This window comes from Buteo buteo, chromosome 3, assembly GCF_964188355.1.
Source record: "Buteo buteo chromosome 3, bButBut1.hap1.1, whole genome shotgun sequence".
NCBI lineage: Eukaryota > Metazoa > Chordata > Aves > Accipitriformes > Accipitridae > Buteo > Buteo buteo.
In genome coordinates, this window is record NC_134173.1 from 6,407,526 (window position 1) to 6,423,791 (window position 16,266).

Consider the following 16,266-nt stretch of genomic DNA (forward strand, 5'->3'; position numbering starts at 1 on the left):
ACTTTTCCCGCCGCCACGCCCGCCAACGCTGTTGACGTTCGCACCGTATCATAACATCTACAGCGATCACCTGATCTCCCTTTAGAAACACAAGATCGGGCTTAAATATTTCATTTTGTTTATGGTTTCATAGAGGTTCCCGGAATACAATCCACTCCTTTTGAGCTTCATTCATCAATATTTCACATTGTGCTTTTTAATTCTGGCCCCTTGTACCGCGGGGCGGTACCGGGTGATGTGAGCACGTTTCGTTTTCCCCCTGGCAGCCTTGACAGGATTTAACTTCTGATTCCTGCCTCCCCCTTGCTGGGAATTCCCTCGTGGGATACACATTAGCTCTCACTTGTGGCTGGTGGGAAGTTTTCTGAGGGATACCCCTGTAACATTCCATCCAGTTGTTACTGATGTTATCATTTTCAAAGTTGGTAATTCCAGGGCCCTAGGACTGTAACTTGGTCCAATTGGCAAATTCCTGTTTGCTCCAGTCACATGGTTCAGGAAAAATAATTTTGGGGGCTGGTAGCTCCCATTCTGAAGCTGGTTCCTCGTCACAAAACAAAAAAACAATAACCAAACCAAATACAACACACCCCCCCAAGCCCCCCAAACCCCAAACAAAACCCCCTCAAAACCCTGTATTTCATACTCCCAGTTGTCAGGTAAACAAACACTGTTCTCCTACATACACTGCCACAGAGAACATACATCAACAGAGCACACCTAAACACATACGGACTCCGTACTTATTCACAATTATGATTTGTATCCTTTTCCTTATTGTAAACCCTGTTGTTTATGAAAAAACCCAAAACTTAAATCTAAAAAAAAATCCAGAGGAAACCAAACATTTTTTTGTTTCATTTTTAATTTGGCTTCACGCTGAAAATTCAATTTACAAGCCATTCATAAGGAAACATCCAGTTGGGCAGAACGAGCCGTGATTGTATACTGCACATCAATACTTGCAGTGTATCATTTAGTTCCCTTTTAGTAAATCATCATGACTTATATAACATAGTTTAAGTGTCTACATGATTTGGCTCAGTTCATCACACGCTATAGTCCATTTCAACCTATCAGACAACTAACAAGAAAAGAATGCTCAAATTGAGGTATTTCCTTTAAGAATTGACTGATCACTGGTATTCAGAGGTAATGTTAAATCATAGAGTTTTAAACATTGAAAAATGTACAAAAACAAGTTCATTTTTAAAAAATATTATCCTTAGTCTTCCATGCATGTTAATAAAAAATATAAAAATCAAATTCGTAGCACTGAAGCTATACTTTTTGTTCTGCAAAAGTATTTCCACAGTTGGAACCACAAGCTACAGTCATCTTTAGTACACTACTTGTTTTTGCTTTACAGTTATGAAGTATAGTCATTTCAGTGCAAAGGTAATAGTCTATGTACAGATACCATAGGAGTCATAGGAGGGAAATTTACAGCAGAAAATATGCATTCAGATTATTATTATCCAGTAGCACTATATATCATTACAGATTTACACTGCATATCCAAGGGCTATTATAATAAAAAAGCTTGCAGCCAATATGCATCTTTAAACACACCAGGTCTGCTTGAGCAGCCTTGAAGTCAACAGAAGTTGTACCACTGATGGAACAAGCACGTAATACCTTGCAAGTGAGTTCCTACGAACAACCTTCCTGCTCTGTCAGCACAGGTTTTCAACTAAAAGCATCCTCTTCATGGCAGTGCCTAACTTGGATTCAGTAGCGGTAAGAGAAAAATTCCAAAATTTGATCATTTAAAAGGTTAACTTTTTTGCTTTTGCATTTAAATTGTCAAGTGTGTTCAGAAACGTAGCAGTATTTTTTCCAAAATATATAAATGATATCCGCAATGCAAATTTAACAATAATTCAAGAGATCAAAACCATTTTTTTTTTCCTGAATTATTTCTCAGCTTGTTGATAATTTTATTCTTCCAAAAAGATCAACTAGTACCTGCGATCAAATTAGGAATGTCTTGGACACCTGGAGAGATGCTGGGAATTACAAAAAGGTTTAGAAAGTGGTCCCATTGAACAGATGCCCAATACTTTCAGCACAATGCCGCAACGTTGAAGTTGTACAGTACATAATACGAGGTTAGCAGATGCTTACGCTTGGTCCTCCTCCGGGAAACAAAATCTATCGCTTCTAAGGAAATTTCCTTCTATTTCTAACGTTACTGATTTACATGGAGCTCTTAATACCCTTAGAGCAATTCGAGAAAGCAATAGAAACAATTCACCAAACACAAACAACCATACAGACAAGCAGCTGCAACAGTTTTGCTTTTTCTCTAAGTATATACAATTGCTAAGGAGAGACGTTTAACTTAAGGAATTCTAATCCACATATTTAAAAATACAATTTCATTTTTAGATGTTTACTTAAAAACTGCTTTTGTAGTCTGGAAAGTACAGCACTGGTTAACCTAAACCTCCCTTCTGAAATATAAGAAATATTTTGCTTGAACTTCATTATAAAAGAAAACATAGGACAAAAATATATACTTAGGGCATACAAGATCTTTACAAGTTTATTTCTTTAGCATTTAAAATACAAAATTGTCTTCATGCTGGATAGTGAATAAAAGACATGTATTTGGGTTTTGCCCATATACTTTCATAGACTTAGAAATAACCTATATCGTCAGATGAATTTCATTTCCAGTACCATGGTAGGATGAAAAGTGTCTGAGCTTCAGCTTTCTTCAGTATCCATGAGGAGGCTTTGTTTGCTATCACATTTATAGATGCTGCATTCGGAAGTTGGAAGTAAACAGGCACACACTGAAAGTGACATAGCGAGTCAGAAGTCAATCCAATTTAAGGTTTCGTTGCACTATATTCCTAAATTTAATTTCTTACTGCTTATAGGAAGACGGAGAATCTCATAAGCTCTTTCAGACCTGCCGTCACCTGGACACACCTGCAACGGTTAAAGTGTGGGAAAAGAAAAAGCAATCCTTTACTTAACGGCAGGCACTAGCTACAGCAGCACACGGGCCCTTCGTTTTGGGTGGCATTACCAGAACAGGACTTTAATACTCACCTGCTGCTTACGGCTCAGGGAGAAAAGTCCATGAATGTCACTTAAGCTTAAGAGGCAGCGAGGTCTCCCTCAGGCTGCAACGCACCTACAAAGAACCGACAGCGCAAGCAAGAGCTAGGGCTACAGAAAACTGAATTCACCAGCCCAAGAGGCAGGAAAGATCTTTCTTTACTGTGGGGAAAGGCCAGTTGCGCAGCGAAAGCTTTGCTGCCACGCTGGCCTTGACAGGCTTTTCTGCTTGCTGGTTCAGGACCAGAAGTTCAGCCCGATTATTCTCCAGCTGACTCTTTGGCTCAAAACTGGCACTCTCGAATAACAACCCATTCACAATATCTAAACAGAATAATACAAAAGTCATTATGGCTTTTCTCTTGCTTCTAACATTTTTGGTCAAAGTGAAAAAACTGAAACTTAACACCAGATCAACAGATTATCATACAGCACCTTTTCCGAGATCCCCAAACTAACCTCAGATGACCTCTGATGTTCATATGCCCTGTGCAATTTAGCTCAGAATAAAGAAGCATGACAACTATGTTGCTAAAAGAACCCCCAAACAAATAAGTTAATTAACAGGAATAACTTACTGAGGTGCAATCTGTGCTAAGGCGATTCTGCTGTTTCCATTCCCAGAGACTGATCAGTTGAAAACTACAAATATGTCTTTACCAGTTACAGATGCCCCCCCCCAGTTAGCCTGCACAGGAGCACTCTGCTCTGCCACTTTGCTACAGAAAATGGAATAAGCAGTCACTGCCATCACACAACTAGTAAAATTATTTTGCCTAATGAACTCGCAAGACAACCTAGGCAAAGCGTCAACTGCTGCAAAAAGGTCTCAGCATATTTCACAGAAACATAACCCCTCCATTTTATAAGCCTCTTAAATCCTCTGCTCTTGGCATCACCCACTCCAGTTTAATCCCATTACATGATAAAGCACATCATACCATCTGGGGAAAAAGTTATCTACAAAACAAACCACTTCTCCACTTGTGAAAGTCAAAATAATTAACTTGAAATAAACCTGAAGGCTTTCCTAGAGGAAGAAAACTGTCTTAACTTGATCACTCTGAGATGTCGGAAATACTTACGGATGCAAGTCCAGGCACATCTAATGGATCATCTGCTCGCTGCTGCATTCTCTCAGTAGTTTTACCTGAATATTATATAATTTATGCACATTTTGATCAGTGTGTTGGTGACTAACGTGTATACCCAGTTCACTGCTTTCGCTATAGCATAGAACTGTGGTGTTTGTTCCTCCGAGGTGGTGCCGGAGGATTTTACCTTTAAGGAGGTCTTACAAGGTTCCTGTCACGGTTTGAGTACTTTTTTCCAGTCTTCAAAAGAAATCAGCAGGGACAGCAGATGAAACCTCGCTGGCTGCGCTGCCGGTGACCTAGACATTACTTGGATACACGATGCTGCAGCACCTTCAAGAAATCATCCTCTGATTGAAGAAGAGCTGGCTTCGTTTCTACCTAGCTGGGACTGCAGGATTGCCTGAATGACAATCTCGGTCTTCCTGCTCATCTGTGAAATGGATCTTGCAGTTTTGGTGGACTGATGAATAAATAATTTAATTAATAACTAATTATCAATGGCACTGATGTCAAATTCTTACTTTCCATTTTGAACTGTTGGACCTACTCTTCCTTTTTTTTTTTTGTAAAGGATCTAGCCATATTAAGTAATTTAAGTTTTCCAAATTAGCTGAAGTTCAGATACCTAATAAGTAACAAACCATCTGAAGTTCTTCACAGGGAACTTCTGCGCTTCAATATGAGTTTAGGAGCTGAACTTAAGTTTTGCTAATGTAAAATTCTTGACCAACTGTCCTGGTTTCAGCTGGGATAGAGTTAATTGCCTTCCTAGTAGCTGGCACAGCGCTGTGTTTTTGAGTTCGGTATGAGAAGAATGTTGGTAACACACTGATGTTTTCAGTTGTTGCCAAGTAATGTTTAAAGTCAAGGATTTTTCAACTTCTCATGCCCAGTCAGCAAGAAGTTGGGAGGGGACACAGCCAGGGCAGTTGACCCAAACCGGCCAATGTGGTATTCCATACCGTGTGACATCACGTCCAGTATATAAACTGGGGGGAGTGGGGATGGGGGAATCTCCGCTCAGGGACTAACTGGGCATCAATCAGCGGGTGGCAACCAATTGCATTGTGCCTCATTTGTATATTCCAATCCTTTTATTATTACTATTGTCATTTTATTAGCGTTATCATTATCATTGTTAGTTTCTTTTCTGTTCTATTAAACTGTTCTTATCTCAACCCATGCATTTTACTTTTTTCCTGATTTTGTCCCCCATCCCACTGGGTGGGCGGGAGCAAGTGAGTGAGTGGCTGCGTGGTGCTTAGTTGGTGTCGTGGTTTAACCCCAGCCAGCAACATATTTGTTATTTCTTAATTCTAGAACACTCATGAAAGTGCTGCTAGGAAAAAACAGAGGCTTCACGCAAAGCAGAGTGTAACATTTCAGAAAGTCTTATGACCCACACTCTGACCTAAATGAAAATTAATCTGACTTGGTCAGAGTTTTTAATCAGAATTTTTCTTTCTCTCCATCCTAGTTCAGTCCCATAATATATGCAAAACTGCACTTACAGTGTTTTTCTGACATCATGGGATCTATAGCACATGCTGCTCAAGTTCTGCAACTTGTACTCTTTAAGACCTTTTTTTCTTTTTTTTTAAGCGAGAATACCATTTTTGAAGGAGCAGAGAACAGAATGTGACTACAACAGTTAACATGAAAAGCTGTACTTACCGCATGGTAATATAAAAGTAGGAAGTTAATGGCAATACCAAAGATGGCCTTGTAATAAAACTCATAAATTAATAAAACCATATCTGCTTTAGAAAATTTATCAAGCCATGCAGATGTTATAGTGCAACAATCCTATTTCCAGAAAAAGGTTTACTTCATTTTATGAATAAAAACTATTCCAACGAGCTCAATGCTTAAACTAGCTAACAAGCCTATTCAGTTAGCATGAAAATTTTAATAAACAGCTATGTACAACACTTAACTATTTACTTCTGGCAGCTTTGCCACTGAAGAGGTTGCATCACTTCCCTACTGCACCACGCACATCTCCTTTTCTCCTTTGTGACCTACGGATTTATACCTTCAAAGTGGGATTAGCAAACACACACACGAGCCTGTTTTGTTTTTATCACAGTAAGAGTATTCTAGCTACAATAAATGCATTGAAACATATAGTGCAATTCATTGGTATGAAATTAAGTGTACAACCTAATGTCTCCATAAGGCTTACAAATTGCCTGTAGTGCCTTTTAAGCCTTTCTGCTTACAGCAATGGACTCCTGAGAAATCTGTAATAGCACTTGCCTTACTGCGGTAGACTGTGGTTTAAACATGCTTTGCACCTCCTAAACATCTGTCTGGTTTTAGTGGGGCTTTATTTTGTTTGAAGAAATACAAATTAAGGGGAAAAAAAAAAGACATTTTTTAGGTATCTTGGATTTCGTGGTTTTCTGTGTTACTTTAAGTACATTCAAAATACAGAGTATACTTGTTCAATCATATCAGAATAGCAAACCTTTGGGTGGCTATCTCATACAATATATAAAAATTCAGTCTGATGCAAGAGCTCTACTGGCAAGGGATGGCAGTATTACATAAAAGTAGTATAATGCTCATCAGACACGTCAAATGCCTTCACACCCCTGCCTTTTTTTTGTGTAAGGATCATTTAATAAGTTAAAGTGTTGCAAAGAACTGAAGTCATGTCTTCATATGTCTCCCTATAAATTTAGGGGTTGTCGATATCACCAGTTAAAACAATGTGCTTGTAAAATCTGTAATATTTTAATTGAAAGCATTTACATGTCAATGTTTGGTGAAGGGGAAAAGGAAGCTTTCACTTCTACCCTGACACTGCAGCAAGCCACTGAAACTTGACTGTCACAACCTAGCTGTTCCACAGTCAGGTGCCTTTTAAAAGGGCTACTTATGCAGAACTACTAAAACATTTCAGCAGTCAGAGTTTGATAGATGAGTTGTAAATGAACATTGCTGCAGTAATGCAATGTGTTACAATAAAGTCTGAGTTTACCACCCTACAGTAATGTGGCTTTTCTGTCGCTACAAGGCAGTCTAACATTATAGCCTTATATTCTACAGATGCTAAAATCATCTGAATTATATTAATTAATCTCAGCTTTTGTGACATTATGTGTGATCTAACAATGTTTTCATGCAGGCTGATCAGGACTTCACCCTATCGTTCATCCTATTATGCCTCTACCTCATTCAACAATCTCACAAAAGAGGGAGCATCGCAATTCATTACAGAATCCAAGTGTTGTTTTGTTGTGGTGGGTTTTTTTGTTTTGTTTTTTAAATGCTTGCTTCCATCAAGAGTACTTGCTCACCAAGCAAACAATGTGCTGGTCACCAGCCTTCTTCTGCAGCAGCTCTGGACTGAACTCACTGACGCACGTGACTTTCAGTGGTTCTTCACCACGCAACGTGGCATTTGTTTAAGGGCTCGGCTATTGTAGGCTGCAGCGCCCTTCAACCCAAACACTCCGCACAGCTTAGCTGCACACAAGTGCAGCTATTACGCTCACCACAATTAGAAAACATCTCCCTTACCAAAACAAGTATGAACCAAAAGAACCCTTCGGTTTTCAGAAGACAGATCCCCAAGTTACACACACCATACATGCAAATTAGGCACACTTGTATTTAGCTAACTTCAATCAGCTTGCTTTGCTCTTTCACAGATGTGGACAGAGTAGCCTCTGGAGCTTCTCTCACCTCAAAGTTGTCCATGAGATACTAAGCTTACCTTTTTCTTCTTTTCAGACATGTGTCTCAGGGAACTCTCTCTTGTCCACTGCACTCTGAAATTCTCAAATTCCCAAGCTCACACACAAGGCAAAAGATAACTCATCTCAGACAGCCAGCTTGAGCCATGCGCCATAAAAACTCTTGTAGAGGAGATGCGATATGCCCAGACTACAGTTCGTGTGCCGTCCCTCACATACCGACTAAAATACTGTATAATCACAGCAAGTAGATCTCAGGACATATCCCTATGACCCTGGGGCATGATCATTAAAATCAAGTGTCTCCACCTTAGCTGTCTGTTCTGTTTCCAAAACCTCCAGTGAAGGAAGGCTCCTCACCCCACCTGGAATAACCCATTCTCCTTAGCTTAACTAGGTGTATTGCAAGGAAATTTTCCTAAAGCTTAACTTGCCTTTTAAATTAATAGCCTGGATCTACATCTTCCTTCAGTCTTCTCTTCTTTGGATTAAAGAATACTTTTGATCTCTTTTTTTGAGTACTTTCTGTCCCCCAGACTCTATCCAGCTACTCCCCGTTTTTCTCAGGTGCCCCAACATGGACAGGTACTTCAGGTAAGGCCTTATCACACCTCGGTAACACAGAAATGCCACCACGCTTCTCACAGGCTACGCTGTTGATGCATCCCACTACAATGAGTATCTTTTCTGCAGCAATGAGTTAACAGTGCTCGGTTCGTTGTACTCTATAACATCCCTGCCCCAGGGTGTTTTATGCAGCAATACCCACTCCCTCCTCTGTTTGTGCAGCTGATTATTCCTACCTAAGTGTAGTTCTTCACATGCCTTATTTTTCTAAACCATTTCTCCTGTTTTTCATGATCAGATTTAATTCAAATCTTGTCTGCAAGTCTGCTGCAGCCCTGTCAGCTTGGCATGTGCTACTTAGATAAATCAAAAATTTAATTATTACCTCCAAATGAGGACCTACCTCCACATACCCCACAGAAAGCGTAATTTGTGACTTTTTTCCCCTCATACCCTTTCTATTAATGCCAGTTTTAGTTTGGAGTCTTGCCACATACAGTTAGGGATTTCTAAGGACACATTCCAATACCCTAATGAGCTTTAAAACACCTCCTGCTATTAAAAAAAAAAAGGTAATAAAAGCATTTCGTACAAAACAGATTTCCTTCAGCTAAAATTTCTCCCTTTCAAATGTAGTTTTAAATTACTGCAACATGTGGAAAATTCAAATCTCAACAGTTTTCCAGTCACAAAACCATCATATTTTAGTGCAGCCCTACAAAATGAGTCATAGAAATTATTTGAAAGTGTTGTTTCTTTGTTTGGAAGTAGAGTTGCCATCACAGTTATTTTGTGCCAGAGTCCTCCTTCCTACTCCTTGAGGCTTTTGTCATATTTCCTAATCAGTGAAGCTCTGTGACTTTATAATAATCTAAATTTTTCTCTGAGACCTCCACTGGTAATTAAGGCATGTGGCTTTACAAAAGGAAAGATAAGAAATGTTACTATGACAAGTGATTTAGGTTGGTGGGTTTTTTTGTTGTTTTGTTTTTTAACAGTTCTAAACTATTTTAAGCTTCATATACATTATATGCAGTATACGTAATGTTGCTATAGAGATTTAACTAGCATTTCTTCAGGATGTTCTGCAACTTGTTGCTGGCTTGGCCTCTGCAGAAACTGCAACCTTTTCAAACTTGGGCTGATACAACAAAGTTCTCAATGTGTTCCATGCTAAATTATCTGTATATACAGGCTTGCTACAAAAGAAACCTGTGATTCCTGATAAATCTAGAATAAGTACAATTGTGTAAACGTCTCCCATTTAAGTGGGTGAACATGATTTGAAATGATTATAAGAGAAAAGCACAAACAGTTTTGTCATGTATTTGCAAACAGTATGTGGCATGTCAGTTTGGAAAAAAATTCACGTTTAATTGCATCCAGAAGATTACAGTAGAAAAGTGTTGGGGTGAGGGATAAAAAGCCTTTCCTTTTCATTCTACCATGGAATAGACTGAAAGAGAAACAATTTTGTCATTCAACAATAAAAATAAAAAGTAATCCTTAGCAAGTTTTTGCATTAATTGTTTCCAAAATGTTCACTGAAACCAAAACAAAGGGCCAAAATATGTTTGCCTTGCTCGAGAGAATAATCCCACTGAAACCAACAGGACCAACTATGCAAATATGGACAGCAAAGTTTGGCCCCAAATAAACATCCCCATAACTAGGGAAAACACTAATCACCAAAGTGCACTTAACACCATAGTAGCTACAGTTTCTTTATACATGCACAGTTTGTGCGACACTTTGTACATGAAACTAGCCAATGGAATATAAATAAGTGTGCCGCTTCCTTTTAAATATGAACATTAATAATGAAGCACATTCACATTTTTGCCTTTCAAAGACCTTTTTGAAAAAAATAAAAACACCTTCCCCAAAGTAACCTGGAACATGTTGTTAAATATAGCACATACGATTCAAAGAACAGTATTAAGGTAGAAGAACTTTCACACACAAAACTGGTATTTGCTGTATAGTTGGAGTGACTTATGAAAATCCCAAGAAAAGACAATCCTCTCACCAGGAGAGGAAGGTAACAGTTGTAGTGTTAATTCAGTTTCTTCCGCAGGGGCTTGTTTTTATCTTCAGCGTTTTCAGGGCTGAAGTCAGTACAGATACCATTAGGAGCAGAAAGAGATGAAGTCTCCAAGCCACTCTCAGCTCCCATCTGATCAGCATAGAGATAGTCTTCTGCAAAGTGTGGGTGCAATTCAGCAAATCTGTAGAAGTCATCTAAAAAAAATCGTTGTTACACAGAATCAGCTCTTTGAAACAGAAGGACGCTAAATTTGAGTACTTACACATATATAATCACATGATCACTTTGGAGAAAAATAGAAGCAGTTAACATAATGCTATCCCCATAGCTTGTTTTAGCTTCTCAGCAGAAGTTTACCACATGCCCAGAACCAAGATGCCACAAAGAGTTACCTAAGTCCTCTTAAAACACTTCAGACCAGAGCTTAGCTTGTATGTTGAAGGGGTAAACAGGCTCAGATTTGTATTAAAATGCATGAGAAGCACCACATGCCCTGACACAGCATCTCACTGTTCACTGGGGGAAGGGCAGAAGCCCTCCAGCTGAGGAACAATGAACCGCAAAAGCAGTCATTTCTTAAAATCTGGGAAGTCTTTTGCAAACATGCCCTTTAATGCTTTGCACGCATAATTCTCTTCAACCTAACAGCAGGCTATCACTGCTGCCTTCCACTTTCAAGATTTCAGCATTTCAAAACCCTAATATTTTAGAGAATAATATTGTGAGAAGATAACTAATTTGTAACACATTATGAAAAACTGATTTTAATGTTGGATACCAATAAGACAATAAAAAGAGCAAGATCAGTTCTTGGGGGAGCAGGGAATCCTTAACATCAAGAAATTACATCTTCTGTTGAAAATCAGGCATCGAAGCCTTGTCACAATTTGCCCATATGACTATTTATTCAGACACGATTTGAACACAAGATACTGTACAGGATCCAAGTCATAAGAAGCTATTCTTGTAATGTAAACTGACACTGGAAGAAGCTGGATGTGAACATTATCACTAACTCAGTCACCTACAGTGTATCACACACAGCCCACTCAATTCACTGTGTTATCCCAGAAGAGTTCATGGTCAAACGATGCTGCGAGTTCCCTGGAGTGCAGTGCAGATGGCAGCTGAAGTAGCCTTTCAGAGGAGTAAAGCCCAGCTCCTCCTAGTACAACTGGGCTGGTGTGGAAGAAGGGAACTACCACAGCTTTCCTTCTCCGCTAGAGACGGCATGTTTTTCTCAATATTGCAAAGAGCAAGGGAATGTCATTTGGCTCACAGGGGCACTGAAGTTGTAGATCGACCCTGCCTCTGAACTGTTGCAAAGGGATAGGTGGGGAGAATGCAATAAATGTAACTTCATCCTTCCGCAAACAAAAAAGTGGGTATCCTTTATCTACAGTTTATATGGATCTGAAGTATTTTGGACCCTGTAACTTCAACAAAAGCTGATGATGTTCAGGCCATGAAAACCAACACTACCATCTATGTAAGTACAACAGGCTGATCGATCATGTAAATGATAAAGTCTTCATGGGGTGGGGGGGGATATCTTAAATGTTTGAAAGGGCATACAGCAAAAATTTCTCTTTCGATAATATTTAATGCAAGTTCAACTTTTAAAAAAAATAATCTCATAGCAAAGAATGGGATGCATCTGACCTTTCTCAAGAAGGAAACGTAGAACTTTTTTATATTTAAAATATTTAACAGTGGTAGTAGTTGCAATAATATATTAGAAACACTTGAGTGCAAACTCATTCATCAGAATCAAAACAGTTAAGCACATTCAGTGAATCCAATGAGTATATTATTTTTCTGCAGCTAACAAGGAGAGAGCAATCAGCTATCAGCCTTAACTGGGTCTGGCCTGAGCAGGAACATGAAAGCATTCCTTTTTTTTTTTTTTTCCTCCTCACATGGACACTTTAAGCCCATCCCAAGGATCTACTCCTTTTTTGTAACAATACATGTATATGCACCATATTGAAGACCATGAAAAAATAGCCTTTTTTGGGAAAGGTCATTCTGATAGTTAGCCCAACTAAGGTAAGATAAATATAAAAATTTCAACCAACAGTACCAAAGATGCTCTTAGAGTCTCATTAAGCATAATCCTTTTTGCATGCGAAAGACTAGAATATTCACTGTAGATGCCATTCTAAGTAATTCTTCAAAAAGCTGCTGTATCCTTTCAGAAAATAAATTCAGAAAATCCCTTGAAGCAGTTGTTCACACAAGCATGATCGTCTATATCCAAACTGGCATCCTGACAACTCTGCCAGGATCCATTCCTCAACGTTTTATCAGTACTGGATCCAAATGAAAAACCACAGATTCCAGGGAGGATTGAATTGAACAGGATGATGTTGCTGATAGACCTCAGTAAGTAGACATTTTGGGTATTGTAGAAACAAGTCCTGAAGACATTAAGGAATATTTTTCAAAGTTGTAGACAGCAGAGCCCAAGGAAAAGTGCTTGGGATCCCATTTGCCTCATTCATCAGAAATGTGAAACAAGGTGATGTAGGAAGAATTGAGCTATTCCAGCATTACTTCTAATTGCATGTCTCATCCTGGAGCTCAAGCTTAAAGAAGCTGTGAAGCATCAGACTGGAAGAAAAGATCACCTTAGCCATTTACTTAGGAAAAAAGTAATTTTGCTTCCTATCCCTACTAAGAAGAAAGAGACAAGAAGGGAAGAATCCAAAGTGGAGTTCTTTAAGACTCCTGTCTATATTTTTGTATTAAGTATGCATATGTACTACAAGAACTGCAAGAGGTTTTTCTCCTGCCTTTGCAATACCCTCCTACTACTTGATGCTCCTGATGGAAGCTCTGTGTTCATGAACCTCCTCTAGTTTTTGTTCCCCCTCAACTACATAATTACTTTAGTGTACAGGAACCTAATAGGATAATCCTGTGATTAACACAGGTAAGGGTACTACATTTCAAAGAACAAATAATTCTTCCTTCTCTGAGCATTCATCCATACAGATATTCACAATACTGCTAATTCCCCCCTTCTTGTTACGAGCAAGCAAGGCAGTCTTCAGAACACTCACAGTCATCATTTGTCTATCAAGAGCAGGTGGAGAGTTTCCTAGAATTTGTGATGCCCACCTACAGAACCTAATCAAATTCTCCAGAATCATGTCTTAAGATTGAGAAATCTTGCCTCTCTCTAGATTACAGTGAAAGGATGAGCTTTGGAATCAAGGTGCAGCTAAACAGTTAAGCCAACAGCATGTTGCTTAAGAGAACTGACACAGATCTTTGCCAACTAGTGTACTTTCAAACATGCAACAAAAATCCAGACTTCTAACAAGTCACATCCAAGATTATCAATCTAGTTACACAATCTTAATTTTGCTTTTGGTTATTCTGTTTACCTGCAACCTGAGCTTCTTCTTTGGGATATAAGAAGGAGCTTGTGAGCAGACCCCTCTGCTGTGCATATCCAAAGTAATGTCAGTACTCTTCCACCATATACAAAGTTTTCATTTCTCAGAACCTGTCTGGACAATGCCTTCAGAAACAGCATAGTCGGCAAGTTTTCCACCCCTCCCTTCTCAGTATTTTAAGTGCAACGAATTGAGTATGTGGAAAGTTGTACACATTCTCAGGAAAGGCAAGAGATTGAATATTTACAGCAAGAACTTTCAAGACAGAAATGCAATACCAGAAGTTTATTTTCAACTTCTAATTCTCTACCGCAATAAATTGGACATCCGTTCTTACTATTAAGCTTTCAGATATGCTAAAATCTCAGCACAACGTTTATATTATAAAATGAGCACTTCTCTCAGAAAAAGATCCAAGCAAAGTTTCAAAGAAATTATGTAAACACCATCCTACTTTCTGTAGCCTCACAAAAGACTAGTCTTGACTACAGGAAATAAAATAGTGAAAATGAGAGCTAAGCACTTCAGTGGCCACTGCTGTGGCTCAGTGGCCCAGATTTTCTTGTGATGGGAATATACCATGACCACTTAGGGGAAAAGGGCAAATGTAAATGCAACTAAGTACTATTGAAGATGGATATTAAAATATGAGTTCTTTGGCAACTCACATGAACTGGTCTGAGTTCACTTGTACACTATTTCAAATTTACCTATTCTCAAACAATGAAGTATGCCAAAATTAGAGTTCTGCTAGGCTTACCAGCTTAAATTTCTGTGCTGGTATTTTTGAAGCTGGTGATGGGGCAGGGCAGGGAGGGAGAAAAGTTGAGTCACCGCCCAAATGAGTTAGGAGACAAGGAGCAACAAAGACAGGCAGGAAAAAGGCAGTAGCTCGGATGGACATGGAAATGCTGGGGACATGACAGATGAGAGGTGCAGAAAGGAAAGAGTTAGTACAGCAGGAATCAAGGAGGCAAGACATAGCAGTCAGGAAAAAAGGGGAGCACAATGGCAATGATACTCATTCCAATAACTCTAAAATAGTTCTGTAGTTGAAGCTTTACATACATATTGTATGATTGAAACATAGGAATTACTAGTGTAGAAATTGTGATTTACTAACACTGATGTCTTAATTTGTAAGATTTTTACAACTGAAAAACATACTGATTATCCTCAAGGAAAACCACTGGAACAGGGCATGTCATCAGCACTTCTACTGGAGATAGGTGATATGTTGGCTATCAACAACTTGGTTAATACTTAAAATGATACAACTAAATTTAGAACCTTACTGCATAAAAGATGAAGAATCTGAAGTAACACACAAGTACTTTGGTTCCCAGCATAATCTATTCACCCAGATCTCTCAGTTTTTCAAATGCAACTTTCTCGCCTCCATATCGCCTGCATTACAGACTATATATTGAGCAGCCTGGTTAATACCCCCTCATTTCCCCCGCAGACACACTCGTGACTTATTCTGAAACAGGCTGAGAAATTATTATGGGAGCAGAAAATCTTACATCCCCCTATATTCTGGGAGGGCAGAAACAGTGGGGAACAAATACAAGACACAAAGCAACAGGACAGAACTAAGATAGCTTTCTTAAAAAACATACTGACATACAGAATATGCTGAAAGAGCTAATCTAGGTAATTGCCTGACTTAATGTGGATGGGAAAACATCTGAAAACATGTAAACCTGACATTTGATATTAAAAGTGAAACCCAAATTTTTTTTTTAAATGTAAATTCACTTTGTCTGCAGTGCTTTTATCACTGTTAAAGTCAACAAGTCAACGAAAAATGGTTAAGTTTAATAAAAATATAACCAGTTTGTATATCAACATGAGTTTATACAACTTTGTCAGTTCAGATCCACTTAAAATACTTACCATATGTAATCTTTCCTTTTTCTTCTTCATCTACAGCTCTAAAAAGATGCGTAACATTAATCTGTGACACACCCATGGCAGTCTTCAGAATATGAGCTAAATCCTCTTCTGTTATAGTTCCATTTTCTGACTGGTACAGCTATGAATCAAGACAGCAAGATAAATAATTGCAAAGCTGAATGCTAACTCCTATAAACAGCACCACACTAACAAGTTATGCAAAATTAAAATTTGATATTGGAAATTCTAGTTGCTCTCAGATTGATATGATCTACTAAGGATTTCTGATTATTCTGGGTAAAAGACAGCATTGATTATTGGTTCACCTGTGTACGCTTAGAAAGTAAAGTTGCTAAAGTCAGAAAAAACCCTATGTTTACATGCCTAAGCACTGGCATTTCAGTGATATTCAGAAACAAGACTATTTAACACTAGCATGTTTTGTGATATGTAACTGAGAATAATTTTTAGTCTAT

The 16,266-nt window shown here is 38.6% G+C and overlaps 1 protein-coding gene across 5 annotated transcripts in view; it reads right to left on the reverse strand.

Annotated features, from left to right (window-relative positions):
• Positions 1 to 9,793: 9,793 nt before the first annotated feature.
• The window catches only part of LPCAT1 (lysophosphatidylcholine acyltransferase 1), a 64,041-nt gene continuing 57,568 nt past the window's right edge, over positions 9,794 to 16,266 (reverse strand). For all 5 annotated transcript variants that reach the window (XM_075022752.1, XM_075022756.1, XM_075022755.1 and 2 more), the window contains 2 exons: positions 15,791 to 15,929; positions 9,794 to 10,681 (listed from right to left, as the gene is read on the reverse strand). In XM_075022752.1, coding sequence (XP_074878853.1) covers positions 10,497 to 10,681; positions 15,791 to 15,929 — 324 coding nt within the window. In that variant the 3' untranslated portion in view covers positions 9,794 to 10,496. The remainder of the gene's footprint in view (positions 10,682 to 15,790; positions 15,930 to 16,266) is intronic.